Raw genomic sequence first — 27,454 nt, 5'->3', positions numbered from 1 at the left:
GAATTTATATTTCTGTCTGTTTTGTGTCAGGGGAGTAATACATGAGGAGGATACACAAAGTTTACTTGGTTAGGCATGTGGTGAGAAATGCTTTGCCCCATAGTCCTATCCAAGGATCCCCGGCCCAGTCTTGTAAAGCCGAGGCCATCCTCCTCCTGGCATTAGAGGCTTAAATCCCCTTGTCTCATCCCATGGTCATCTCTCTATTTTCTTTTCTTTTTTTTTAAATATATTTTATTGATTTTTTACAGAGAGGAAGGGAAAGGGATAGCGAGTTAGAAACATCGATGAGAGAGAAACATCAACCAGCTGCCTCCTGCACACCCCCTACCGGGGATGTGCCCGCAACCAATGTACATGCCCTTGACCGGAATCGAACCTGGGACCTTTCAGTCCGCAGACCGACGCTCAATCCACTGAGCCAAACTGGTTTCGGCTCATCTCTCTGTTTTCTAAACCAGCACCCTATAGTTGCTTATCATCCTCTGATCAAAACCCCTACCCCATCCCTTCTTTCCCCACCTTAGTTCTTTAGAGAGCTTTCTTAAGTCCTATTCTTTCAACTTCCAGGCTCTTCCTCAAAGACTCCTTAAAGCCAAGGTGTGGCTCTTTATATTCTCCCATATCCCACAAGCCTCCAGGTTGAAGGTGGGCCTGTGCACTCTGATGTTTGCAGCCATGGACAGGCTCATTGGAGGCTCTGCTCATTTCCCTCCCTGTGGTCTGCTCACCACCATATTTCAGAAATTAAGTGGACACTCTGACACCCAGCTCAGAGTCTTCATCTCCACTTCAACACCCATTGTCTGAGTGGACTTGGCTTTAGCGTGGACAGTCCTCCCAGGGCCTTGACCTCTTGCTCCTTGAACTCCATTCTGTCCCTAGACCTGACCCAGCCTGCACCACTTCGAGTCAACAATCACACTTCTAACCACAGCCACCTCTCTTTTATTCCTTGCTCTTTCTTGAGACAGAGATCCCCCTCTAATTTCTTCACTTCTTCATGGCCAAGGCTCTTAAAGATAAGTCTTGAGGCATTTTGGTCCCTTCCAGTCAGTTTCAGTTTCATTTCTACCCTAAAACCACAGTGAAATTGTCCTTGCTGAGGTCATCAGTGACTTACATGAAACGAAAGCCAAAAGCTACATTTCAGAAATCGTCATGATAATGAAAGTAATACCTAGCATTTATGAAATCCTATGCTGCCTTATGTAATCCTGACTCCCAGAGGAATTAAGCGATTTACCCAAGATCATACAAGAAGTAATGGCAGTGACCATTGTTAGGTCCATCCAACCATGGCCTTTTCTTCCCCAAGTCTCCAGGATAGGTGTGGGGAAGGCTCTCACTGTTTTGGGCTTTAACTTTGCAAATACAAATTTTATGGGTTCCCCTCATCAAGTCAGTTTCTAAGTGTTCCTTGGGACTCATTTTGGGCCCATCTTTCTATATTTTCTCTGATTCACTCTGGTTCCAGATTCAAATAGTGCCTGTCAGAGATGAACTTGCACAGCCCAGCTTCCTAGAATGGTTACAAACACCACAGAATCACATGTGCAGAGGTAGACCACCTCCTATCAATCTGTCCCTCCTCTAGTGTGTTCTGTCCTAGGAGATGGTCCCGTAGTCCTTCCTATCTTAGCTTTATGTAAGTGTTCCTCATCCCACTCAAGTCAGCAAGAAAGAAATGCTTCTGTGGCTGCTTGTTGCAGTGTGGCTTCCAGCTGTTAAAAAGCAAACACCCAGAAGCTCTTTAGCTCTTTGATGAACAATAGGCTATTACATAGCTCACTAAAACAGTAAGGTGTATTTCACTAAGTGAAGTGAGGAGTATCTCGTTATAAAGTGACAAAAGTTGCAGAACAGTGTGTGGTTGATCCCAAGAGTTAGGGATCAGTACAGATTTATCTTTTCTTTTTCTTTTAATATGTTTTTTCTTGGAAACAGGGTTTTCTTAAAAAACCAATCCTGAGATATGTTTAGGAAAAAATACAGTCAAGTCAATTTAAGAGGGAGATGCTTTATACTGGTTTTTTGACAGAAATTTATAAAATATGTTCACTGATTAAGTCCTCTGAAGTCTTGTAGCAAACAAAATAAAATATTTAACTTCATTAAAGCTAGCATTTTCCAAACTCCCTTTATGTTCTGTTTAGATTATGTCCAATTAGTGTTTAGTACAAGATTAACAATGCTCTTTTAAAACAGTCCTTTCATTGCTAATGAAACTCTGAATTACTGATATCAGAAAGGATATATTTTTCAGAATTCTTAGTAGTTCATGCTTCTACTCGATGAAGGAAGTTTATACTGTTAATCTTGAGAAACAGACTGTTTGATTAGTGCACAGTTTGGATTGTTTGAAAGCTGTTTAGTATTGATTATGTTGGCTTTCATGACCCTTTGAAACAACAAGATTTTTCTTGGAGACAAGTTCTTAAACATACAACTTTTCTTCTTCATTAGACCTGCTTACTTTGACTTTTGTATGCTGGTCCATTATCTTACTTTCTTAGGGAGAGGTGAAGGTGAAGTGTAATTGTGTGTGCGTGTGCGCGCATGCATGTGAGGTAATTTATTCAGGCTTAATGATGGCCAGTGGCTAGTGTAAAAAGGTACTGCTGGATCTGCCCGTGGTTCCTGTACTTGGTTAGTTGCATTTTGTGCTTCAGTTTCCTGTGCTTCCAAGTAGCAAATAATGCAGATTCTGTGTCAGAAAACTTCAGTGTTCCTTATTGGGTGCCTGGGACCACAGTACGTGCACCCTGGAATGCCAGGGTCTGTATACTTTTGAAAACTGCCTAATTTCCTGGGTATATATTTTGTTTAGTTTTTGTTTTTAACATCTATTGGCTTTTTGGCCCGCCTAAGTCTTTTGGCTATGAGATGTGATTTCTTAGGAAAATATTTTTACCCCTTTCCTAAAAAAAAAAAAAAATTAGAAAGAACCTCTTTGACTTGTCATGAAGTCTGCATAAGATTCTTGACAGTTTTGTGGTGTCCCAGTTATAAGATGAAGGATTTATAGTTTGTAAAGTGTATTTCTGAAAATTCAACATTGACTGATAAGCTAGTCTTTTGGGGGCACACCTATATTATATTTATTACTCCAATCAGTTTACAGTCAGATATTTGCAGCGTTCTTAGTTTTTAAAAAATGTCAGGCTTTAAAAAAATTAGCTTCCTTAAATATTAAACTACTAGAGGCCTGTGGGGTACCTCGGTCTTACCTGTGGGATCGGGCTGAAACCGGCTCTCTGACATCCCCCGAGGGGTTCCAGATTGCGAGAGGGTGCAGGCCAGGCCGAAGGACCCCACCGGTACACTACCGGGGCCTGGGAGGGGCCTGGGAGGGACGCGGGAGGTTGGCCAGCCGGGGAGAGACCGCGGGAGGGCTCCAGGGCATATCCGGCTTGTCTCACTCAGTCCCCATCGGCCGGACCCCAGCAGCAAGCTAACCTACCAGTTGGAGTGTCTTCCCCCTGGTGGTCAGTGCACATCATAGCGAGCGGTTGGAAGGCTTAGCATATCATTAAGGCTTAGCATATCATTAGCATATTACCCTTTGGTTGAATGGATGACCAGACAGCATATTAGGCTTTTATTATATAGGATTGTACATGACCAGGGCCCACCACAGCGCCTGGTACTTACAGTTCCCTACTAAATATTTACCAAGTAAGTAATATTGGTCACTAAATTTCTGTAACTCTCCTAAGTGTGCTTAAACACTGTGTTAAAATATGTATACATTTGTGATGACCAGGATAACATAAAACACTAATTGAAACCAAGAAATAAATTTATAGTCTAAAATTTGGTATGTGAAGGAAAAAGTGTAGAAGGAACAAGATAGAATTTTGTAGAGATTCTAAAGGGGGATTTGGGGCAAGTTCAGATGCTCAGTGGCACTGGTATTTCATTATTTCAAAGTCCTTTAAAAACATTCCTTCTATTTTCATGATCTTTGTACTACAGTTTGTGTAATCTATTTTGCTACTCAGGTATCCTTATTGAATGTAAGCAAATATGTCAGTGTTTTCTTTTGTTATTTATATTTTTTGTCTTATTAAAGAATCTTTTCCAGTCTTGGCACCAAAACTATCCTTTCTGATTTTCCTCTAAGCCTTTTAATACTTTTATCAGATGTCTATTGCTGTATAACAAAATCACCACAAACTTAATGGCTTAAAACAACACACATTGATCATCTCAGAGTTCCTATGGGTATGAATCCATGTGTTAACTGGGTCCTGTGCACAGAGTCTTTCACAAGGCTGCCATCAGGTTGCTGGCTGGCACTAGGATCTCATCTGACACTCACCTAGAGAAGCATCTGCTTCCCAGCTCTGTGGTTATTGGCAAGATTCAGTTCTTTGTGGGTTCTTGGACTAAAAGCCTTCGTTCTTTTGGCTGAAGACCACCCTCAGTCATGACCACATGGACTTCTCCATATGGCAGTTTACTTCATGAAAGCCAGGATGGGAGCGAATCAGTAGAGAAACTACTAACAGTAGCTCAATTGGAAGTGACACCTAATCAGCTTCGGTTAGAAGCAAGTTACAGGTCCTTACACCTAAGGGATTACATGAGATCACAAATACCAGGTGTAATAGTGGGGGTCATTTTAGAGTCTGTCTGCCATAGATCTGCTTTATATTAATTGTTGTGTTGATTCTGGCTTTTTTTTTTTTTCTTTTCTGTATGAGTAAACCTGTTATCCTAGACTGAAAAGATTGAAACTCCTTTCTTCCCCCCCTACCTTTCCATGCTATTGCTAGAACATGTCAGGTCTTCTATTTTGTATGAGTCTATTTCTGCTCTCTATTCCGCTGGCAAATTTAACAGTGCCACTGACAATACTACACTACCTTAATTACTATAGTCATTTTGATAGTCTTGAAATCTGGCAAGGCGAGTCTTTTTATTTTCTTTTTCCTTATTATGTCTTAGATTTTCTTAAGCCTTTGTTCTTAAATGTGCATTTTAGACTTAGTTTGCACAGTTTCTCAAAGTTAACAAGCGAAGAACAATACATGCTAATTGTAAATGTGTTAAATCAATTTTGAGAGAATTGACCTCTACATTAATTAGTCCCTGTTCATGAGCATGGTATATATGTCTGTCCTTCTATATAATACTTTGATGTATGTCTCTGAGCACTTTATATTGTTATTACAGTAGATGACATTTATTGTTAATTATATATTCTAACTGTTGTGAGTTATATAGAAAATACAATTGATTTTTGTGTATTTATATTGTATCAGGACCTTATTCTTCTTAATAATTTAATAATTGACCTGTAAATTCTTTTGAAATACATTGCTTTACAACTGTAAAAACAAAACATATTCTTTCATTTATTTATGCAAACCATCGATTGAGCTTAGTACTGGCCTCTGAACTAGTTTCTCAAGTTACTGTGGTAAACGGAAGAGAACGGCATCTATGCCTGGGACCCTTCTTACCAGTGAAGTGAGACCGACACATAGAATCATGACCTTGAATAATAGTTAAGAAGGGGAAGTCCTGAAAAGTGGGCAAATCTGACCTGCTGGGAGCTCCCTAGTGAGTCTGACCTTGCTGGAAGTGTAGCTGGAAAACAACTTGATGAAGAGGGAGAAGAACTTTCTAGGCAGAAACAGCAGCAAATGCAAAGATCCTCGGAGTGGGGGGGAGACCAGAGTGCCCAAGAAAGGGAGGAGTCTGTGCTGTACCGAGGGGATGAGGGGAGTTTGGTAAGAGGTAAGTGAAGAGGTAGAAAAGATCTGATGGTGCTGCAGTAAGGATTTCTCTGCTTCCAACTACTTTGCCCCCTCCTGCCCCTCATTGCTCTCAGGATAACAATCTCATCAGATCTGCAGTCTTAGACTCAGCTGCTATGTGAGGAATACATGGGGAAGTGAAGGTTTCTGATTTGTGGATACATGGAGTTGCCACTTAATAAGATGCAACTTTGTGGAGAATGGAGTCTGGGGCCAGAGCCTGAGTTCAACTGTAGACCTGTTGGGTTTGAGACATCAGATGTTACTGAGGCAGTTGGATAGAGACAGACCTGGAGTTCAGAGAAATCTGGGCTGGAGGATTTAAGTGGTAATTTCCAGTTAGGGGACAATTAAGTGCCAGAGAAGAGAGTATAGGTTTAAATATGTGATGCTATCAGGTGGTAGTAGCACCCATCCAAAACACCCCAATGACTATTAGGTGGGGTGTTGGTATGATCTTCCCAAGATAGATGAAAGGAAACTCAGATTGAAATTATATTTAGGAAACATTTGTTGAGTTGTTAGTTTCTTTAAAACTTGAGGGAATTCTTTTTTTTTTTTTTTCCAATTTTTTTATTAAGGTATTATATGTGTACATATCTTACCATTGCCCTCCCCACACCCCCCTCCCATATATGCCCCCACCCCCCAGAGTTTTGCGTCCATTGGTTATGCTTATATGCATGCATACTTGAGGGAATTCTTGTTGGGCATTTTTCTGTCCCACATTCGAACATACCTATTTGAATATATGACATAAAAAATATTCAGGATCAGGAATAGTATTGTGCCTTCATAAAATGTTAAGTTCATTAGCTTAGAGGACAAATAGTAGAGATGATTTAGGTTTCAGTAGTTCGGACTTAATCCATAAACATGACCTAATATGCCCAGGTTTACAAAGAGCTGTAATGCCACTGAAAATGCGGGATGCACTCAGTTACATGCTGGGCTAACTCAAACTTGCCCTGGCAGTTTGACAACCTGTTCTTAATGTACCAGATACCATTTATCTCCCAATGACATCATTTTCTGGCGCCATTACAATAATTCGGTGTGGTTTAAAAACCTCCATATTGTGATGTGATGTACATAGATGATCCTTAAAGTATGACTATAATGTGCCATATTATAGACACTATTGAGAAGTACTGTCTTAATATAATATTGAATAGCAAAGTCCCTTTATCTGTGGATCCAAGATCCTGGAACATTATAAAGTGTATTTTGCAGTAGCTTTGGACACTTAGAGATAATAGCAATTACCGTTTGTTAAATGTTTTATGTGCATTAACTTAAACTTCACAAACTATTTAGGAAAATGATTTGCCCCACTTTGCAGACTAGGAAATGGCGACTTGAAGAAGTGAGAAGTTAAGTAAGTTACCCAAGACCTCATACCTAGCAGGTGTGGGGCTGAGCTTCAAATCCAGGTTTCTGAATTCAGAGTACATTTTAAATTTTGCTCAGCCTTGCCAAATTGTCTTCTACTAACTTGTGAGAGTGATTTTTTTTTTTCCTATTTATAAGCTATTTGTGTTTCTCTTTTTTGGGAGTTTCCTTTGTTGTTTTTTCCTTTGAGTTTCTCTTTTTAGTTGTTTTAAAGGTCAAGAAATATAGTTGAAGTTTGGTACTTTTAGAAGACAAAAGGCAACATGCTAGTTGTCCCTATGCAAGTTTTACTCAGCTTTTTCTGTGGGCATATTTCTTTTCTTTTTTAAATGTTTGTTGTTGAGAATATTACAGATGTCCCCTCTTGCCCCCGCCCCCCCATTGTCCCACTCTGCCCGGGTCTCAGCCCACCCTAGGCTTTCACCACCCTATTGTCTATGTCCATTGGTAATGCATATATGCACATAAGGCCTTTGGTTAATCTCCCCTCCCCCTTCCCTCTGAGATTCATCAATCTGTTCCATGTTTCCATGCCTCTGGTTCTATTTTGTTAATCAGTTTATTTTGTTAATTAGATTCCTTGTTCATTTATTTTGATTTTTAGATTTAATTGTTGATAGATACATATTTATTGCCATTTTATTGTTCATATTTTTTGTCTTTTTTCTTCTCCCTCCTCCTCCTCCTAAAGAATACCCTTCAACATTTCATGTACTATTGGTTTGGTGGTGATGAACTTCTTTAGCTTTTTCTTGTCTGTGAAGCTCTTTATCTGACCTTCAATTCTAAATGATAGCTTTGCTGGGTAGAGTAATCTTAGTTGTAGGTCCTTGCTATTCATCACTTTGAATATTTCTTGCCACTCCCTTCTGGCCTGCACAGTTTCTTTGGAGAAATTAGCTGACAGTCCTTTGGGCACTCTCTTGCTTTTCTCTTGCTGCTTTTAAGATTCTCACTTTGTCTTTAACCCTTTGCACTCGCTTGCTTTTTTCTCGATTCCTTTATTCTAATGCTAACCGTGTCGAGTCACACTCGACATCCGAGTGCAAAAGGTTTTAATCCTTATTTTAATTATGATGTGTCTTGGTGTGGGCCTCTTTGGGTTCATATTGTTTGGGACTCTCAGCGCTTCCTGGACTTCGAAGTCTGTTTCTTTCACCAGGTAGGGGAAGTTTTGTCATTTTTTCAAATAGGTTTTCAATTTCTTGTTTCCTCTCTTCTCCTTCTGGCCACCCCATGATGTGAATGTTGGTAAGAATAAGCATATTTCTATGCACATATATAATAGAAGTGCTTCCACATACAAAGATAAATAATCTCTGGATTACCATGGTGCCTGCTAATGCCTACAGACTATTTCTGTCAGTGTGTGAGTATTTCAATACCTCCCCGGCGTATTGAAAAAGAATTAATTAATTCTTTTTATTTCTTCTTCAGGTTTGCCTGCGATGAGATTTCATTCTCTACAGTTAAAGGACATCCTTTCTGAGCTCTGTGAATAAATTTGGAATGATACTGTATATTTTCATCTAATGGAGGATTAGCTGTACTTTGAATAAGGATTGCTGTACTGGACAACGTCAGAATATTACTCACAATGTCATCGAACAGGAGTCAGAATCCCCATGGACTGAAGCAGATTGGCCTTGACCAGATCTGGGACGACCTCAGAGCCGGAATCCAGCAGGTGTATACCAGACAGAGTATGGCAAAATCCAGATACATGGAGCTCTACACGTATCCTGCTGCCTGCATTGCTTAGAAGCCTGTTTACTAATATGATCTGAGAATTATTAGAAATTTGACATGTTTTCTCTTCCAGTTCAACCTATGATATAATCATGAGTTCATTTTTAGCTTTAAAAATGAACTCACTCTTAAGTCTTTTGAACAGAGGTGAAATTGGCTGGTTGGTAGTCTAAAGCTGTGCTGTTCAGTACAGTGGCTACAAGCTTTGCAGCTTTTTTTTTTTTTTTAATATATTTTATTGATTTTTCACAGAGAGAAAGGGAGAGGGATAGAGAGCTAGAAACATCGATGAGAGAGACACATCGACCAGCTGCCTCCTGCACACCCCGCACCGGGGACGTGCCCGCAACCAATGCACACGCCTTTGACCGGAATCGAACCTGGGACCCCTCAGTCCGCAGACCGACGCTCTATCCACTGAGCCAAACCGGTTTCGGCAGCTTTGCAGCTTTAACAGCTATAACAGCTTTATTGAATATCATTTACATACTATATTTCAAGTCATTTAAATTATGTAATTAAAAATTTAGTTTTGCCCTAACCAGTTTGGCTCAGTGGATAGAGCGTCGGCCTGCGAACTGAAGGGTCCCAGGTTCGATTCCGGTCAAGGGCATGTACCTTGGTTGCGGGCACATCCCCAGTAGGGGGTGTGCAGGAGGCAGCTGATCAATGTTTCTCTCTCATTGATGTTTCTAACTCTCTATCCCTCTCCCTTCCTCTCTGTAAAAAATCAATAAAATATATTAAAATAAAAATAATAAAAAATCAATAATATATATATTTTTTTAAATTTAGTTTTTATGTAGCAGTAGCGGCATTTTTTAAAATGTTCTTATTGATTTTAGAGAGAGGGATAGAAGCATCAGTGAGAGAGATGCTACTTCCTGCACAACCCCCCATGGGGAATCAAGCCTACAACCTGGGCATGTGCCGTGACCAGGAAAGAAACCAGTGACCTCTTGGTTCATGGGTTGATGCTCAACCATGGAGCCACACTGGCCGGGTGCAGTAGCTGTATTTCACGTGCTCTGTAGATAGATAGTAGACTACTTCCCTCATGGCAGAAAGTTTTGTTGGACAGCGCTGCCGGGGGGGGGGGGGGGGGCGCGGGGCCGGGGGGGGGGGGGGGTTCATGTTACTTGTGGCTGCCTTCATGCTATAGATGGAGCAGTGTTAAATAGTTGCATCAGAAATGGTCTGGTCCACAAAGCTGACAACATTTACTCTCTGGCCCTGTATGGGAAAAGTTTGCTGACCCCCATCTAAAGGGTTACCACACAGAGCAAAAGTTCTACTTTATGCTCTGCTTTTACTAACATGGTATTTTTAAAAAGTATTTCACTCATTCATTTCGTAGAGCATGATGTGTGCAAGGGACTGTGCCGTGTGCTATGGAGATTATGTGGGGTGGGGGTTAAAAGATGTAGCTCCCATTCTCCATTATATATTCAGGGATAGATTATTTAACTTGTCGTTTCTTGATGCTGTTAAAGTAAAAGAAATTGAAATATAAGCTAACTTTCTAGAGAGCAGATTGCTACTGATTTGCTGGTTCTAGGAGTTTAAAGTTTCTAGTGTAATGGATATTTAAGTTTGTCATTAATATGTATCAATGATTATCAAACTTGGTTACATGATATTCCAGTATACCCACAACTCTGCTAATATTTTAGAATCTTAAAATTTTTTACATTAATTTAAATAGATACAAAACTATATGTTTCTCTCTAAATTTAAATTTTATTATAGGTGTGTACACATACTCATTATGTGTATATGCATACACTTCTGTAGAGTATTTTTTTAAATATAACAGCTTTATTGAATATCATTTACATACTATAAAATTCACCCTTTTTAAAAAGTGTACAATGCAGCGGTGTTTAGTATATTCATAGTTGTGCTACCATAAACATTTTCTAATTTTGAACATTTTATCACCCCCAAAAGAAACTGTGTACCCATTAGCAGTCATCTTCATTCTCTCCTCCCCCAGCCTCTACTGATCTACTTTCTGTCTCTAAGAATTTGCCTGTTCTGGACGCTTCATGTAAATGGAATCACACAGGATGTGGCTTTTCATGACTGGCTTCGTTCACTCAGGATAATAACATTTCCAGGCTCATCCTTTTTGTAGCAGGGTTGGTGCTTCATTTGTTCTAATGGCTAAATTGTGTGAACATGACGCATGTTGTTTTCCATTCATCAGTGAGGGATATCTGGTCGTGTCCACTCGGGGCTGTCAGGAACCATGCGCTATTATGAATATTGTGTGAGTTTTTGTGTGTACCTGTGTTTTCATTTTTCTTGGGTACATACGTAGGAGTGGGATTGCTAGATATATAATACAGAGAACACTTTTAAGCAGGATAGAATCTTTGCAAATGAGAGGATATTATTCCACTCAAGAGGGTTGTGGCCTTCTGGGTATGACAGTTTTTTGTGTGTGTGGTGTTTGGTTTTTGTTGTTTGGTTTTTTTTTTGTAGTAGAGCTGAAGATGTGATTCCAGAGATGAGACAAGGCACTTGGTGGGATTTCTGGCTTGTAAAAACAAACAAACAAACAAACAAAAATGGGAGCATTAATGTGGAGATCAAGGAATTTTTATTGTCTCTGGGGAATTTTTTACCAGATCAGATTGGTCTTTTACCCAATAGGATGTTTTGCTCTTAGAATTCTCTTTAAGAAAGTAGAGACTTCGTCTGCTTGCAGCAATTATTTAATTCTTTTATTCTACAAGTAATTATAATTTGTAGTTGTTCTGATAACTATAATTTTAAATATTTTAGGAATAATGCTCTTAAATTGAGTGCTATTTTTTTTTTTTTTTTTGCCTTCTTCCAGTTTGGTCTAAGACAATAACAGTTACATAAATTAAGAGTAGAGAATCTAACTTTAAATCTTAAGATATTATTTATGAAATCATAGCCACAGTTTGAGTCCTGTGTGTCAGGAATTGTGCTAGGGACCACCTACATCTTATTTAAGGCTTAAATCACCCAGGAAGGTTGATGTAGTAACCCTTGGTGTCAGAAACCTGGTCTCCAAAACCTCAAGTAACTCACCTAATTGTTGTAACAACTACTGATAAATGATGCCAGAACTAAAATTCTTAGTAGTCTAAATATATAAACTGCCTTTTATCTCCTATATGCCTCAGGATTTGCATTTGGATGAATTAAATTTCTGAAAGCGTTTTCTGTATTTTCCTTATGAAGTTCTAAAGAAGGGTGTTTTGATCAACTCTATTTTTGTAAAAGTTTTTTATTGATTTCAGAGAGGAAGGGAGAGGAAGAGAGAGATAGAAACATCAATGATGATACAAAATCGTTGATCGGCTGCCTCCTGCATGCCCCACACTGGGGATAGAGCCTGCAACCGGGGCATGTGCCCTGACTTGAATTGAACCGTGACCTCCTGGTTCATAGGTCAACATTCAACCACTGAGCCAGGCTGATCAACCACGTCAGCCAGGCTGATCAACTCTTAATATATTAACTTTTAGGATACAGATGAAACAGTAGAATGTCTACTTGTATTTATTAATTTGATTATTGAAATCCTAGAATTGAACTCCTTTCACCTGCATTTTTAGTATTAGTATTATTGTCATAAGTAGAACTTTGAGTCATCTGACACATTTTTCTAGAGCACATCTTAACTTCCATTTAAGTCATTTTAATATAAATAGTACTTCCTGAAATTATGTGTTGCTATGACTTCAGTTTTATCCCAGCTCCGTTTGCATAACAGTTTTGTTTTTGTTTAAGTTATTTTCTTCTAGGTGTATATTCAGTCTCCCACGGACCCACTTAACTGTGGCGCTCTTTAAAATACTTCCCAATAGGCTGGTTTACAGTGACATCTGACACATGGGATTGTGAGGTTATGTTTCAGGTTAGGAGGCACTTTTGGTCCTGGGAAGAAGGAGCAGACTACACCTCACTGTTCTGGGGTTACTCTTCAAAGGGTGAAGAACCTTATTGAGCAAGAGAGGATTGGAAAACTGGTTGAGAGAAAGAATGGAGGAACCCTTTTCTTCCCATATGTCTAACTGGTAGATTAGATTAAAACAATCTAATAAAGCTAATTTGTTCACTTTTATTTATCCTGGAGACAGGCCTGTCATGTTTTCTAGAGAAAGGAACCTACTTGTAGATGTGAAGTGACATTCTTAGAGCCCTTAGGAACCTGTGGAGTATATGGTTGCTGTAATAGGACGATGGGCTGTTAAGCAGCATAAAAGTTTTTCTTTTTTTCCAACTCAGGATGGCAAAGGAAAGAGAAGGGAATTCAGAGAAAGAAAAGAAGATCTCAAAGCATCTGCAGTCAGAAGGATCTAGTTCAGTTTCCTTTGTTTCCAGCCACTTCACAGAGGCTTCACTTTTTACTGAAGTTTCAGCCTTGAGCCCTTGCTCCCAACTCTGTGTCTTGTTGAGCACTTCCATGTGGTTCCAGTTTCCTGGGATGTCCCACATGCATATATATAGTTACAATGCAACAAGGGTTTTTCTTTTTGCAGTAAAGTATAGGAGCTCTCCTATCCAGTACTCCTAGATAGTAGTAAGTTTCATTTCTTTTAAACTTGAAATAGAAAAAAAATTCTTATCAATTTGTGGGCACCATTATGTTTCCTGTGTTGTGCCTGGCTCAGAGGACAGGCCAAGGTCCTGCTAGTGAAACAGGCACTTAGGAAGGGAATGTTATGCAAGGTGAGGGGTCCCTATGGCAGATCCAGTCTCATCTAGTCTAGGCACTAGGCTGTCTGATTGAAGTTTCTCTTTGTTTTTTTGTGAGGCCCCAGGTCTACCTTCCCTCACTTCCAGGTCAAAATCTTTTTTTTCTTTTTTTTTTTCTGCTGTCATTATACACCTCAAACTATCATTTTAGCTTCCCTGGGAATCAATTTAAACTTCCATGTTGAAGTCTTTTTCTTTCTGTCTGCATAAGTTCTCATAAATTTTAGAGTTTCTGTTTTTCTCCCTGTAGTTCTGTGAGCTGAATTAGTTCATTCCATTTTCTTCAAAATGGCCTGTTTTTTCAAAATCTTTTCCCCCAGTTTGGTGAAGGAGGGGTGGGAGGGGGGAAGAGGAGGTCAGTGAGGAGAAAAAAAGGGACAGCTGCGGTACTTTCAACCATAAAGATTCTTTTAAAAATATTTTCCCCACCCAGTACACGAAGGATCACGTTCAGTGTTCCCAGTAAGTTATGATACCAGCATATTCACAGTTCACATTTAACCTCTGTTCTGTGACACAACTCGTGGACCCTGGAGCGGGGCTGGCTTCACCCAGAGTAGACCTGCTGAGCCTTGGCAGCCGCAGCAGGTGCTCTACAGGAATGATATGCCAGGACATGCTGGTCCCACTGCTGCTCTGCACCTGCCAGCTGTGTGCTCATGTTGCAGCTGCTGCTGCCACTCTAAGGTCGACATGTTTTACACTCCTTGGTTCTTCTGAAGGAGCTGGGGTCCAAAGGGAAGATTCCAGCTACAGAATTCTCTTTCCTTTATAGAAACTCAAAATCTCAGAAAAACAGATCAAATAGGAAGAGTAACATTTTGTTCTCACGATAGATTAGAGATGATCTATGTCCATTTGGAAATAACCATATAGCTTGTATTTATACTCAGAAAGAGGCAATAAGGGTTGTAACTGGTTCACAAAAAGAAGTGCTAATTGTCAGTAGGCATATGGAGAAATGGTCAACCTCATAATTATTAAGGAAATGAATTAAAAGTTTTAACCGGTCAGGTTGAAAAGTTTTAAAGAAATTCTTATAGGGAGTATTGGCAGGAGTGGGGGAGCCGAAGCACCTCCATTGACAGGTACGAATGTTAGTTTGCTAGTATCTTTTTGGAGAGAAATTTAGAAATGTAAAGACGTAAAAATGTACCCTGGTCCAGTGATTTTTTTTAAAACTTTATCCCCAAAAAATAGTTGTATTCAAATTGTATGTGCAAGCTATTCAGAATAATAATAGGAAACAGTTGGAACCACCTCTGTCTTTAATAGTAAGAATTTGGTATTTACTGACCATACATAACCATTAAAAATATATTGCGTATTCATTGACACGTAATGTTTGCAGTAAGAGAGAAAGTAGGATATAAAGTGGTATGTGTACTGTGAACCCCTGGCACACCCTCTCTATTTTTTTGGGGAAAAAAATTATCTACCACCCTTATTGAACATGGCTATTTGTAGTATTGGGCTTATGATTTTTTTAAAAATGATCTGTGCTTTCTAGATTTTCAGTATATAGCATGCATTTAAAAATACACTTGATTAGTTTTTCTTAGTTTTCCTTAAGCAAATGAAAATTGTTTCTATCTTAAAGTAGTTTTTAGGATTGAGAAATTGTATCTATCCTTGAGAACCCACAAAATTCATAATTATATTGCACTAGAGACCTGGTGCACGAGATTTGTGCACTCGGGGTTGGGGGGGTGGTACCTCAGCCTGGCCTGTGCCCTCTCGCAGTCTGGGAGCCCTTGGGGGATGTCCAACTTACGGCTTAGGGCCTAAGCCATCAGTCGTATATCCTTAGTGCTGCTGCGGAAGCAGAAGAGGCTCCCGCCACCACCGCTGCACTCGCCAGCTGTGAGCCCGACTTCCGCCTGAGCAGCACTCCCCCTGTGGGAGCGTGCTGACTACCAGGGGCCAGCTCCTGCATTGAGCGTCTGCCCCCTGGTGGTGAGTGCATGTCATAGTGACCGGTCGTTCTGCATTTTGGTCGATTTGCATATTAGCCTTTTATTATATAGGACTAGGAGCCCAGTGCACAAATTCGTGCACCTTGAAAGGAACTGTGGGCCGTGAGGCTGTAGTGGGCACAGGGGCAGGTCTCAGCCTATCCTCCATGCCCCCACCTGGCCCCTCCTGCCGTGGCCCCCGGTCCCCTGTCTGCCTGTAACCCCACTTCTGCCGCCGGCAGCAGGTGCGAGCTCCCATGGGACCACAGTGCGTGGGAGCAAAGAATTTTCAGTAACCACCAGAGGCTCGCCCCCATGACAATGACTGGCACCCTGCCTTGGTTTGGCACCCCTGCTCACCTATCCCACCACAGCCAACACCCTCCATGTTTCGTGCTCTGCTACCTGCTGTTGACACCTGCCATGTGCCACGTGCACCTCCTGGTGGTCAGCACACATCATAGCAACTGGTTTTTTGCTTGTTCTGCTGTTCGTTCTATTTGCATATTAGCCTTTTATTATATAGGACTAGTGGCCCGGTGCACGAAATTCGTGCACGGGCGGGGGGGGGGGTTCCTCAGCCCAGCCTGCATCTTCTTCAATCTAGGACCGCTGGCTCCTAACTGCTCGCCTGCCTGCCCCTAACCGCTTCTGCCTGCCAGCCTGATCGCCCCTAACTGCTCCCCTGCTGGCTTGATTGCCCCTAACCACTCTTCCTTGGCCCCGCACCCAGGACCTAGGATTCCCTCCTCCAGCCGGCCTCAGGCACCTGGGACCCAGGCTCCCTCCCTCTGGCTGGCCACAGGTACCTGGGACCTGGGCCAGCTTCGCCCGGGCCAACTGCAGTTGCAGGGGACAGTGGGCAGGTGGCTTCAGCCGGGTTGCAAGTACTGGTGCACGGGGCCGCGGGGCGGGTGGCTTCTCCGGCTGTTTGTGGCCCAGGACGATGGGGCAGGCAGGTTTTCTGTCTACCAGGCCACAACCAGCTGCAGGCGCTGGTACCGGGACCGCCGGCAGGCGGCTTCACCCAGGCCCGGCTTTGTCAGGAAGGACGTGTGGATGGTCATCGGAAGACATCTGGTCTAATTAGCATATTACCCTTTTATTAGTATAGATTGTTGCCTCTAGAATTGAGTTTTTGTTTTTGATTAGTATGAATATGGTACTTTCAGCTTTTTTTGTGTGATTCATGGTGTATATATTCAGAGCACTTTGAATAGTTAGTTACAAGCAGTCTTTGCTTTTGGAATATGCTGTTAGATGCAAACTGATTTGCTTTGTCTAGGATATTCCCCTTCGAATTCTGTCTAACCACAGCCTGGAGAGGACTTAGTTCTTTCATAATTTTGCCGACAGACTGTACTGGCTGGTGATAGGCCTGCTGCTCTGGCCACTTTCTAGTGCAAGTCTTTGCAAATGATCTTATTACAAGTTCATTGTTGGAATTTCAACTCTTAGTTCTGTTGGGTAAGAAGTAGCAGTAGAAGATGGTTCTATTCTGTTTAGTTTTGCTTAATTGAATTGACGTTTAGAAAATGAAAATGGTTTGAGTTTGGTAGTAACCAAAAGTCGAAAATTGGTTCCCCTTTTCCCCTTTAGATGAGCACCAGGTTCTCAAGGATGGTGCCAGGTTATTGTGAATCTTTAAAATCAGGTGAATTTGTACTTTTTTTTTAAGTCGTAGGTTCATAGAGATGGAATATGACTTGAGAATTAATGACTTCCTGTAGAGTCACAGAGACATCCAGACCTTCGCAGCATTACAGTAGCCACTGTGTGTCACAGTAAGGTATGCGGCCACACCCACAGCCAGGAATGGCCTATCTTTTCCTAGCATCTGAGGCAGGGGGAGGCGTTTGGGAAACGTCTGCAGAAAGATGAGCTTGTGTGGCTTTGCCTGAGACCTCTTTGCATCTGATGTGACCCTTTTTACGGTGACTTGTCCCTACCAGTCATGCAAAAGGTGTGCCTTGGCAAGTGATTGTACAGCTCCAGGGTGACGAGGTGTGCGGCCTATCTCCAAAGCAGGAGCAGACTTGGCTCTTCACCACAAACTGCCACCTACTGAACCATCCTGCCTGCCTGTGGGGGGACCTGGGCAGATCCCAAGAGGGCCAAGTGTCTGCTTCCAAAGAGGCTTCCAGGAACCTTCTGAAATAACCTCAAGTTTTAAAAGCCAAGTACGTGGGTTTGCCAGACTCTGGCTGCCCTAGTACAAAACAACTAACCCATTGACTGCTGAATGAAGCCTTTATTTTATTGCCTTTTAGATTTTTAGTTTATTTTTACCTCCTTGTGGATTTTCATTTTCTTATTTCCTCCTAACTTCTATATTTAACCTTTCCTCCGAATCTATTTTGTTTTTGCTTTAAAAGTAATTTTAGATTGATTATTTTTCTCCCAATTATTGGTCATGTTTATTTTGTTTTTATACTCATCATAGAAAGTAAAAAAATGATTACTTAACACACAATTGGGCATGTGTTGGAATGGTGGGTGGTATGGTCTGTGAAGGGACAGAGGAGCCCCGATTCCTACAGACAGAGTAGCTGGATGCCAGAGGCCGGGAATTTCTTGGCTTGGAGAAAGGGCACCAGGAATTCAGGAGTGTGCCCATTTCAGAGTCCTTTAGACATGGATTACTCCCTGCAAGACCGTGCACTCAACAGTCATGGTGCTTTCTCTGGCAGCTCACTGAGATCTGCTTTTTCTTTTCTGATATCGTTCCCCCACATAGTGTGGTTGATGCAAAACTGAAGGGAAGCTGGTGTGTTGGCACAGCCCTGTCTGTTGGGGGTGGGGGGGGGGGGTGGGGAGGGCTGTGCTTCTTCCTTCAGTGCCATTCTTTTGTAAAAGGTGGTTCTCTGCTCCCTCAGAAATATTCCCCTCCTGTTTGTATATAAACTCTGTGTCTACTTCCTCTTCAAGAAAACCGCAAGTATCTTTCTCCCAGCCAGCATTTCACACGAGGAGCAGGCTTAGGCTGAAGTCTCCCACAGTTGGACACAGCTACCACTTTTGTGGGTTGAAACTGTTTACTGGAAAAAACTGCATGAACTGAAGAGTAGATCCATTGGGGAGCTTTATAATGTAACTTTTGGGTTTTATATAAGTTGTCCTGTTTAAAATACTGTATTGGGAATCCAAAAAGGCACACAGTACAGGTCCATGTCCTTTCCATCCATGTTTTACTTACATCTGAGCAGCAGGCGTCCTATGGCTGCTCGCTTGGGTACAAAAAATGAGTGCTATATGCAGTTTAAATTTATCTTTAACCCAAAACAACTTCCTAATTGTAAGTATCTATAAGTAAACATATATCTATAGGGTTTTTGTTTTTTGTTTTTAGAAATGGTTCCCTCGTCATTGATTCTGATAGAGAACTAGGTCTGAAACATCCCTGTGAGTGAACAGAAACAGTCTTCTGACCTCATGCCATTTTCAGCTTATATCTAATCACTTGTAACTGTGGTTGTGTGGTCCAACAAGCATTTCTGCTAGAGCTTATAGAAAAGCTCATTTATAATATTTGTGCTCTAGTCAGAAATAGGAATTGCCTTAATGGTTGGTCCTCTTACCTGCATGCTGTTAGAAATGTGGAAACCAAAATTATTTTTGGCAGAAAGCACTCCAAATGTGTAATACGTTTATTTCTAATAATTCAAAGTTAGGTCAATTATTTTGTTTGTTTGTTTTGTGTGTGTGTTTTGTTTTTGTTTTGTCCATAAATTTTAGGATTCTGAATTGTATATTGGAATTTCCCATCCTATTTTACTTCCCTGTTCTGTAGATATTTATTCTGGCTTATATTTTCTACTTTCTATTACGTTTTAGGTATTCTTAAAAGCTATCTCAGACACCTGCTAAGTGAAGATGAGGGAGTGTACGTGTGCAAGATGGAATGTCTGTGATGAGGAATGTTGATGGTCTCGTTTCATTGTTAGGAAGTATCTGATGGGTAGCATGACAGCTGACATTGCACAGATGCTAAGAGGAGAGAGAAAGGTTTCAATGCTACAGGGGTTAGAAAGTTTCATGAACTAGTAGAGTTTGTGGACCTCAAAGGGTGACTATAGGTAAGAATAAAAGAAGGAAAGTCTCGCAGAGTTTTCCTGGAGGGAGGAAGGTGAAGGTGAGAAGCAGCGCTTTCAGAGGACATGCTTCGGTAGCTCGAGTGCTCTGTAAGAACTAGATGACTTGGGCAGTTTAACTGGCTTGGATAAAGGATGGTACCATGTTGTGAATCTTTAAAATCAGGTGAATTTGTACTTTTTTTTTAAGTCGTAGGTCCATAGAGATGGAATATGACTTTAGAATTAATGACTTCCTATAAACAAATTTTAGGAGCATTAATCTGGAAACCAGATGGGATTGAAATGGGAAAGAGATCAAAGGCAGGAAGAAAGTAACTTGTTTTTAGGAGGAGTAATCCAAGTGTGATGTGTAAAGTGAGCTAAGATAGTGGCCATAGAAATGGAACACAAAAGGAGCAAATTACTGGGCTTCATGTAATTTCTGCTGAAATTTGTGTTTTGACTTTCTCATCTGTGACATTACTAAAATGATAGTAAAATAATTTTTAGCCTGGCCAGTGTGGCTCAGTGGTGGAGTGTAGACCTATGAACCAGGAGGTCATGATTCAATTCCAGTCAGGGCACATGCCTGGGTTGTGGGCCTGATCCCCATTGTGGAGCATGCAGGAGGCAGCCGATCAATTCTCTCATCACTGATGTTTCTGTCTCACTCTCCTACTCCCTTCCTCTCTGAAATCAATAAAAATATATATTTTTTAAAAGAATGAGAGAACAGACATGATAAATGGATAAGAATGCAACAATTTTTTGGAAGTTGAAAAGCTGATGGAGGCAGGGTACTCATTACTGGGGCATAGGAAGCCTCAGTTTAGAAGGTACTAAGAGGAGGATGCTAGCAAGACAGCTACTGGGCCTGCAGGACCAGAGAAGCTGGGATCTGCAGGCTCTGGTTGGACTGGAGATTGAGGTGTGAGACTGGGCAGTGCCTGGGAGGTGAGTGTTAAATTCAAAATCATCTCTGTCTACTCCCAAGCACAGAACACATGGCAGCAAGAGCCTACATCCCAGGCAGAATTGTTGCTTGTATTTAGGGACCAGTTTTAGAAATTTGGGGAAGGAGGCCTGGCAGAGATTGGCATAAATAGGAACTATCAACAGTGCTTATGATAGAAAGTTCACAGTTGATGGGTTTCCAGTTCATAGCAAAATACCGGTGGTGATGCTGGTGACAGAACAGTTCGGGGAAAACTGAAGACCCTGAAAAATGAACCCATTTATTAACATGGGAAGATACGGCCGTCAATGGCCAGCTCCCAGATGGAAGAGTCACTCAAAACTGTGGCCCACCATCGCCACTCAGGCCAGTGGCATTTCCAGTGGGTTTTTAGCACCTTATCACTAAGGATTAATAAATGTATGGAAGGACAGAATAGAAAGAAAAAAAGGGAAAATGAAGACACTGATAAAACAGGGCACAGAAGAAATGTTTTAAAAATTATTGTCAGATATGAGAAGCTCCTTATACAGCAGTAAATTAGGAGGAACAGGACGATAAGAAAACGCACATCTGAAATGGTAACTCAGACTCTAAAAAGAAAAGTAGTAAAAGATGGAGAAGTAACCCAGAGACCCAATATATGACTGTTAGGAAGGAATTCTAGAGAAAAATGGAGGAGATGCTTAAAATGTGTAATATTATAGAGAATATAAAATAATTTCCTATAACTGAACATGCTAAATTTCTATTGACAAGATAATTAAGAAAAAAAGCACAATACCAGAAACAAAGTAATGACATTTCTGTGTAGAAAGGATAAAGAAAGATCCCAGAACCTATGGATTTAAGTAAAGAGAGCAGATTAGTTTGGGGATTAGTATTGTCTAGTAGGCCTGGAGAGCAGCCATTCCACATTGTAGCCACAAGACTGGGGAGCTCTGGAAATAGTTGCCAAAATTAAGTGCATGGGTGTGATAAGTGAAACTCAGCCTTAAGTTACCAACAGAAATGTGTAGGGTGTCAGAAGTTTCTGCATGCTTAGTCTGCCTTCCCCACAGCAGCTTCATGGAAAGGAGAGTGTAGCATATTAGTGTGTCCCTTTCATGTAAGGCTGCTTTAATTCAGGGTGTTCTTGAGGTTTACCCATGCTACTGTAAAAATCACTATGTCTTCCTTTTTATTGCTGAGTAATATTCTGTTGTATTAATATGGCAGGTTTTTAATTCATTCTTTAATGATAGATACTTGCTATTTCCATTTTTAGGTATAATAAACAAAACTACTGTGACATTTGGAGTTGTGTGATAGCTTCACTAGCACTTGATGTGTCAGTCCTGTGGTTTTAGTGTTGTTGTGGACGCATGATAGTATCTTTAACTTGGGTTTCCCTAGTGATTAATGGTGTCGAGTCCCTTTTTACATGCTAGTTGATTATTTGTATATCTTTTTGTAAATAAAGTATTCTAGTCTTGCTGTGTGTTCTTTTTCCCCATTTTTAGGTTACTATACTTTTTATTATTGGGTTGTAGGAGTTTATTTAGGATACCAGTTTTGTCAGGTATGTCTTGCTAATATTTTCTCTCACTCTGAGGCTTGTTATTCCTTTTCTTACTGGAGTTCTTGGGTGAGCAGGTATTTTTTTTATTTTGAGAAAGCTTACTTTGTTTTATTTTTCTTTTGTAGTTAGGTGACCTATAAGAAACCTTTGCCTAGATCACAAAAATACACTGTTTCCCTCCTAAAGCTTCATGGTTCGCACTTTTACATTTAGATCTAGGATCCATCTTAAGTTAATTTTGTGTATGGTGTGAGGTAGGGTTCAAGGTTCATTTTTCCCCTCTGTGGCTATCCTATTATTCCAGTGTCATTAGTTGAAAAGACTCTTCCCCAATCAGTTGCTTTGGTGCCTTTGTTAAAATAACTGGTAATATAAGTGGTTCTGTTTCTAGAATTGTTTCATTGAATTATTTATTCACCCAAAAGGAATGATTACTAATTTGTAAAGTATTTTTGCAAGTGGAGGTGGGGGGTGCCCACATGTCCATAGGAATCTTTTTCTGTCATTTCTTAATTACTGTAGCATTATGAAAACCCTTGAAGTCAGATACTATTAAGTCTTCCAGCTTTGTTCTCTCCTCTCCTGCCCCCCAAGATTATTTTGACTATTCTAGGTTCTTTGCATTTTACTACATTTTATTTTCAGCTTGTAAATTTCTAGCCTAAAAACTACTGGGATTATCATTGGGATTGTATTTAATTTTTTTAAAAGTAAGTTTTATTGAGATATAACTCACATGCCACAAAATTATCCATTTAAAGTATACATTTCAGTGTTTTTTACTATATTCACAGATCTGATCAGCTATTACTACATTCAGTTTTAGAACATTTTTCATCATATCTAAAAAAAAACTTTGTACCCTTTTAACTGCCATACGCTTACTCTCCCCACCTCCTACTAATTTACTTTCTGTCTATAGATAAGTCTATTCAGAACATTTTTTATAAATATAATCATAATGTGGTGTTAAGGACTGAATTGTGTGCCCCCAAAATTTATAAGTTGAAGCTCTAAACCCAATTTTATAGTACTTGGAAATGTGGCCTTTGGCGGGGGGAGAGAAGTAAGATTAAATGAGGTCATAAGATAGGGCCCTAGTCCTATAGGTTTGGTGTCTTTATAAGAAGAGGAAGCGGCACCAGAGAACTTCCTCTCCGAGAACACAGGGAGAAGGCAGCTGTCTATAAGCCAGGAAGGGAGTCGTCACCAGAAACCAACCCTGATGGCACCTTGGTCTTGGACTAATAGCCTGCAGAACTGCTCAGTGCTCTGATAGTGTCAAAGGTAAGTATATGCTCAGTGAAGATTTCTCTATGATGAATGCTTATAGGTATAATTACCATATCAAAAAGGATGTAATTGAAGACTTTGAATATTTTCTAATTTTATTCCAGAGAAATTGTAACTGTGTGCACTCTGACCCCCATTGGATAGAAGCTCCCATTTTCCTGCATTTGGGCTACCATTGGGTTTGTTGTTTTTTTCTTTAAACCTTTGTTAATTTAGTAGCTTCAGATTAATATGTTGCCAAGAAACAGAAGTCAGGCTGGACCAAATAAGCAAAAAAATTCCCTGGATGCAAACTAGAGCTGGGTGCTAGGTAAGAATTATGAGCCTCTGTGGATTTGTGAGCTTTTAAGGATTTTGATGAGAGGTGGGTTGGAAGATGGTGGCCACACAGAAAAGGAGATGAAGCCTTGTGCTCAGGCAAGGCTTGGTGGGGGTAATGCCCCTGTGTCCTTGGAAATCTTTAGTGAGGAAATGAACTGGAAAACAAAATTATTGACCCACTGTTCCAGGAAGGCAACTAGGAAACCAGTTAGAGCTGAGTTCTGGATGTGAGGGTAGTATGAAAAGTCTATCTTGAGAATTGGTCACTTCAGGTATGTTTGGGGTTTGAGTTTGTCTACCAGCTTGTTACAGGGTTTCTTCAAGCTCGAAATTAATGTGAAAACCACTGAAAGTGAGTTTTAAAAGTATATAAAGTTACGAAGCAGAGGAGAGAGTTCACAGGAACAAGTCAGCACATAGAATGAACAGAACTGGAACCTCAGGAACTGCAACAATAGGATCTTTAGAGAGTAAGCGCCTCTAAGTATGTTAAAGACAATTAGTGATGTGCAGGATCAGAAATGTACAAGAACAAAACACTATGGAGAATAAGATTTTTAAAAGGACCAGGAAATTGTACAGATGTAAAATAAAATCATTAACAGTAGCCAGCAAATGTGACACAGCTGAGAGAGAATCACTTAATCACGGTAGATCCAGGAAAATTAGGAAGTTTGAACAAAGAGAGAAAGTGATGGTGAATAACTGAAGAAATAAAATGAGATAGGGAAGGAAGGTGACTTGAATATACCCGACATACATGTAGTAGAAAAGATAAGAGAAAATGGAACGGGGGGCTTCAGAGAAGATAACCCAAGAATTTATCAGAATTGATGAAAAGCAAAATAGGCACACCAGATTTTAATGTAACCATTACATGAATACAAATAAAATGTGTAATGCCAACATAATAAAATAACTGTAGTGTAACGGAATATTGACCCATTAGAAAGGGCAAGGGAAGAAAACAAGCATAAAGAAAAATAATTAAAATAGAAAACACAAAATATGGTAGAAGTTAACCCAATTAGCAATATAAAACAATAAAATATTAAAACCAAACTTCTCTATCAGAGATTATTAGACTCAATTTTTTTAAAGTGAATTTTTCAGTGGTGGTGAGCATAGACACAGCAAAACATTAAGACATGAAAATTGAAAGTAAGGAGGTAAGATAATAGATATTTGAAGAGAATTCTATCAAATATGATAGTTTTCTAAGGCACTATTGTTAGTAAACACACATCTAATAAAAAGAACAAGTCACTAGGAATGTAATTTCACATTTGTGTACTTGCTAATAAGGCCTCCAAATTTAAATGACACGTGGTAGAGAATTATAAGAGAAATTGACAAGTCCATAATTAGATAGGGATATTTCAATGAAAAATATGCAGTACCTAATAAACAGACATTACCATCAGTATAAAAGATTTTTTTAAAATATGTTTTTATTGATTTTTAGAGAGAGAGAGAGAGGAAGGGAGAGGAATAGAGAGAAACATCAATGAGACAGAATCATCATGTATCAGCTGCCTCCTGTATGCCCACTACTGGGGATTGAGTCCGCAACCCCAGGCATATGCCCTGACTGGGAATCAAACCATGACCATAGGTCAATGCCCAATCACTGAGCCACACCGGCTGGGCCAGTATAAAAGATTTGAAAAAACAGACTGACCAGCTTGCTCTGATGGGTCGCAGCAGTCAGAGAATGGATATTGCCTTCAAGCACATGCAAAGAAAATCATATTTAGCTCTAAGTCTCATCACATTTCAAAGAAGCTATCAAAAAGATAGCATCCTCTGATTAATTTAAAAAATGAAATTAAGGGTTTTTAAGGTAAAAAAAAGTACACCTTTGAATCTAAAAAATTCTAAATCAGTTAAGAGAACTAATAATGGAAAAATAATATATAACTAATAAGGAAAACACATATCAGACCCTGGTGATGCAGCCAAAGTGTTATGGAGGAGAAAAATCTGTAGTTTTTAAAGCTTATATTAAAAAGAGCAAAGTGGAGAAATTGCAAAGCTAAGCAATCAAAGCAAGGATTTATAGAGAGAAAAAAAAAGCAAATGTAAAGAAATAAATTAAAAAGAACAGAAATATACAGTAATTAAAATTAATAAATCGCACACAAGCTTTTTTAAAAAGACTAATAGACAAGCCTCTGGCAAAATTAATTATAAAAATATTTAAAATACAGCCTTTTTTTTTTTAAGAGAAGACTAAACAATTGAGCAGTCTACTTGAAAACTTCATGAAATGGACAGTCTAAAAATAGCAATACATAATAGTGGGAAAGGATAGACCATATAATACACTGTGTGTGACCCATTGCTCATTATCATGTACCGTTGTACTCAAGGTAGATTAGAAACCTCAATGTGCAAATCAAGTTTAAAAGAAAGTAGGATCATGCCAAAAATTGAACCCAGCAAATGATCATTAACAACAAGAGAGTGGATAAATTGTTGTAAATCTGTACTTTGTGATATATTGCATACAGATGGAGCTGTCACATCTTAACAGAAGCAAATGACAGGAGCAAATGTGCATGTTACAACTTGTGTAATCTAAAGTTTGAAAACAAAATAATTTCATAGATAGTTACACAGTAAAATAGAAAAACTTCCATAGGAATGATAGGCACCAAATCATGGGTATCTTTGCCCCTAGGAATAGTGGAGGGAGGAGTGGATTATGGAGCAGTACATAGTAATAATCAGTTATAATCTGTACCACCTCATTTCCTAAAGCATTAGGGGGGTTTCGGATGGAATGAGATGAGTGGGAAATAGTAAGATTTTTTTCCAAATTGGGTCATGAACTTCATTGTGTATTATAATCTGTGATTCTCTTTGCATTGGAAACATTTAATAAAATGATTCATTGTTTTAAGGCATAGTTTTTTTTATTATTATTACTAAGGTTGAGGAATTTGGGGAGAAGGCCACTAATACATGTTTCTTTTAGCTTTTGGATTTTCTGTTGGAATATTTTGCCCATGTTTCCATAGAGATTAACTTTTTATATTGCTTTACATTACCTTAATTTATCAAAGATAATAACTCTTTGTTTAAGATATTTTTTACTAAAATACTTTCAAATTATCAGATTTACGACTTTGGCCTTCTCCAAACTGAGATCAAAAAAATATTCTTGTGTATTTTCTTTGTTTTATGGTTCCAGTCTGTATATTTTCTTAGTCTATTTATAATATACTAGTATTTTTAATATGGCTTATTTTTTAAATTTCCTCTTGCCATAATGTTACTGAATAATCTATCTTTACCCACTGGCTTGAAATGTCTCTATATACTAAGTTCGTAAAATATACCAGTAAAGATTTAAAAAATATATATATATATCAGAATATTCTGTTTTATTGATATTTTTCTACCTGAATCAGTGTCTATTAATTTTTTCCAAGTAAAATACATGCTGATACATTAAAATAGTATTAAAGGTTATAACAAAACTAGAGGCCTGGTGCACCTCAGCCGGGCCTGAGCCCTCTCGCAGTCTGGGACCCCTCGGGGGATGTCGGACTGCCAGTTTCAGCCCCTGAGGATGTAGTAGTGCATGAAGTGGCAGGTAGGCAGCTGGGGAGGACCCTGAGCCCTGGCCGGTGCCTTGCCTG

The 27,454-nt window shown here is 39.7% G+C and overlaps 1 protein-coding gene across 1 annotated transcript in view; it reads left to right on the top strand.

Annotated features, from left to right (window-relative positions):
- The window catches only part of CUL1 (cullin 1), a 97,355-nt gene that overhangs the window by 22,430 nt on the left and 47,471 nt on the right, over window positions 1-27,454 (top strand). The window contains exon 2 of the mRNA XM_079785620.1: window positions 8,598-8,897. Coding sequence (XP_079641746.1) covers window positions 8,758-8,897 — 140 coding nt within the window. The 5' untranslated portion in view covers window positions 8,598-8,757. The remainder of the gene's footprint in view (window positions 1-8,597; window positions 8,898-27,454) is intronic.

Source organism: Cnephaeus nilssonii (genome assembly GCF_951640355.1).
Source record: "Cnephaeus nilssonii genome assembly, chromosome: 12".
Lineage (NCBI taxonomy): Eukaryota > Metazoa > Chordata > Mammalia > Chiroptera > Vespertilionidae > Cnephaeus > Cnephaeus nilssonii.
The sequence above is the reverse complement of the archived record's forward strand: the minus strand, read 5'-3'. Positions and strand labels throughout refer to the sequence as shown.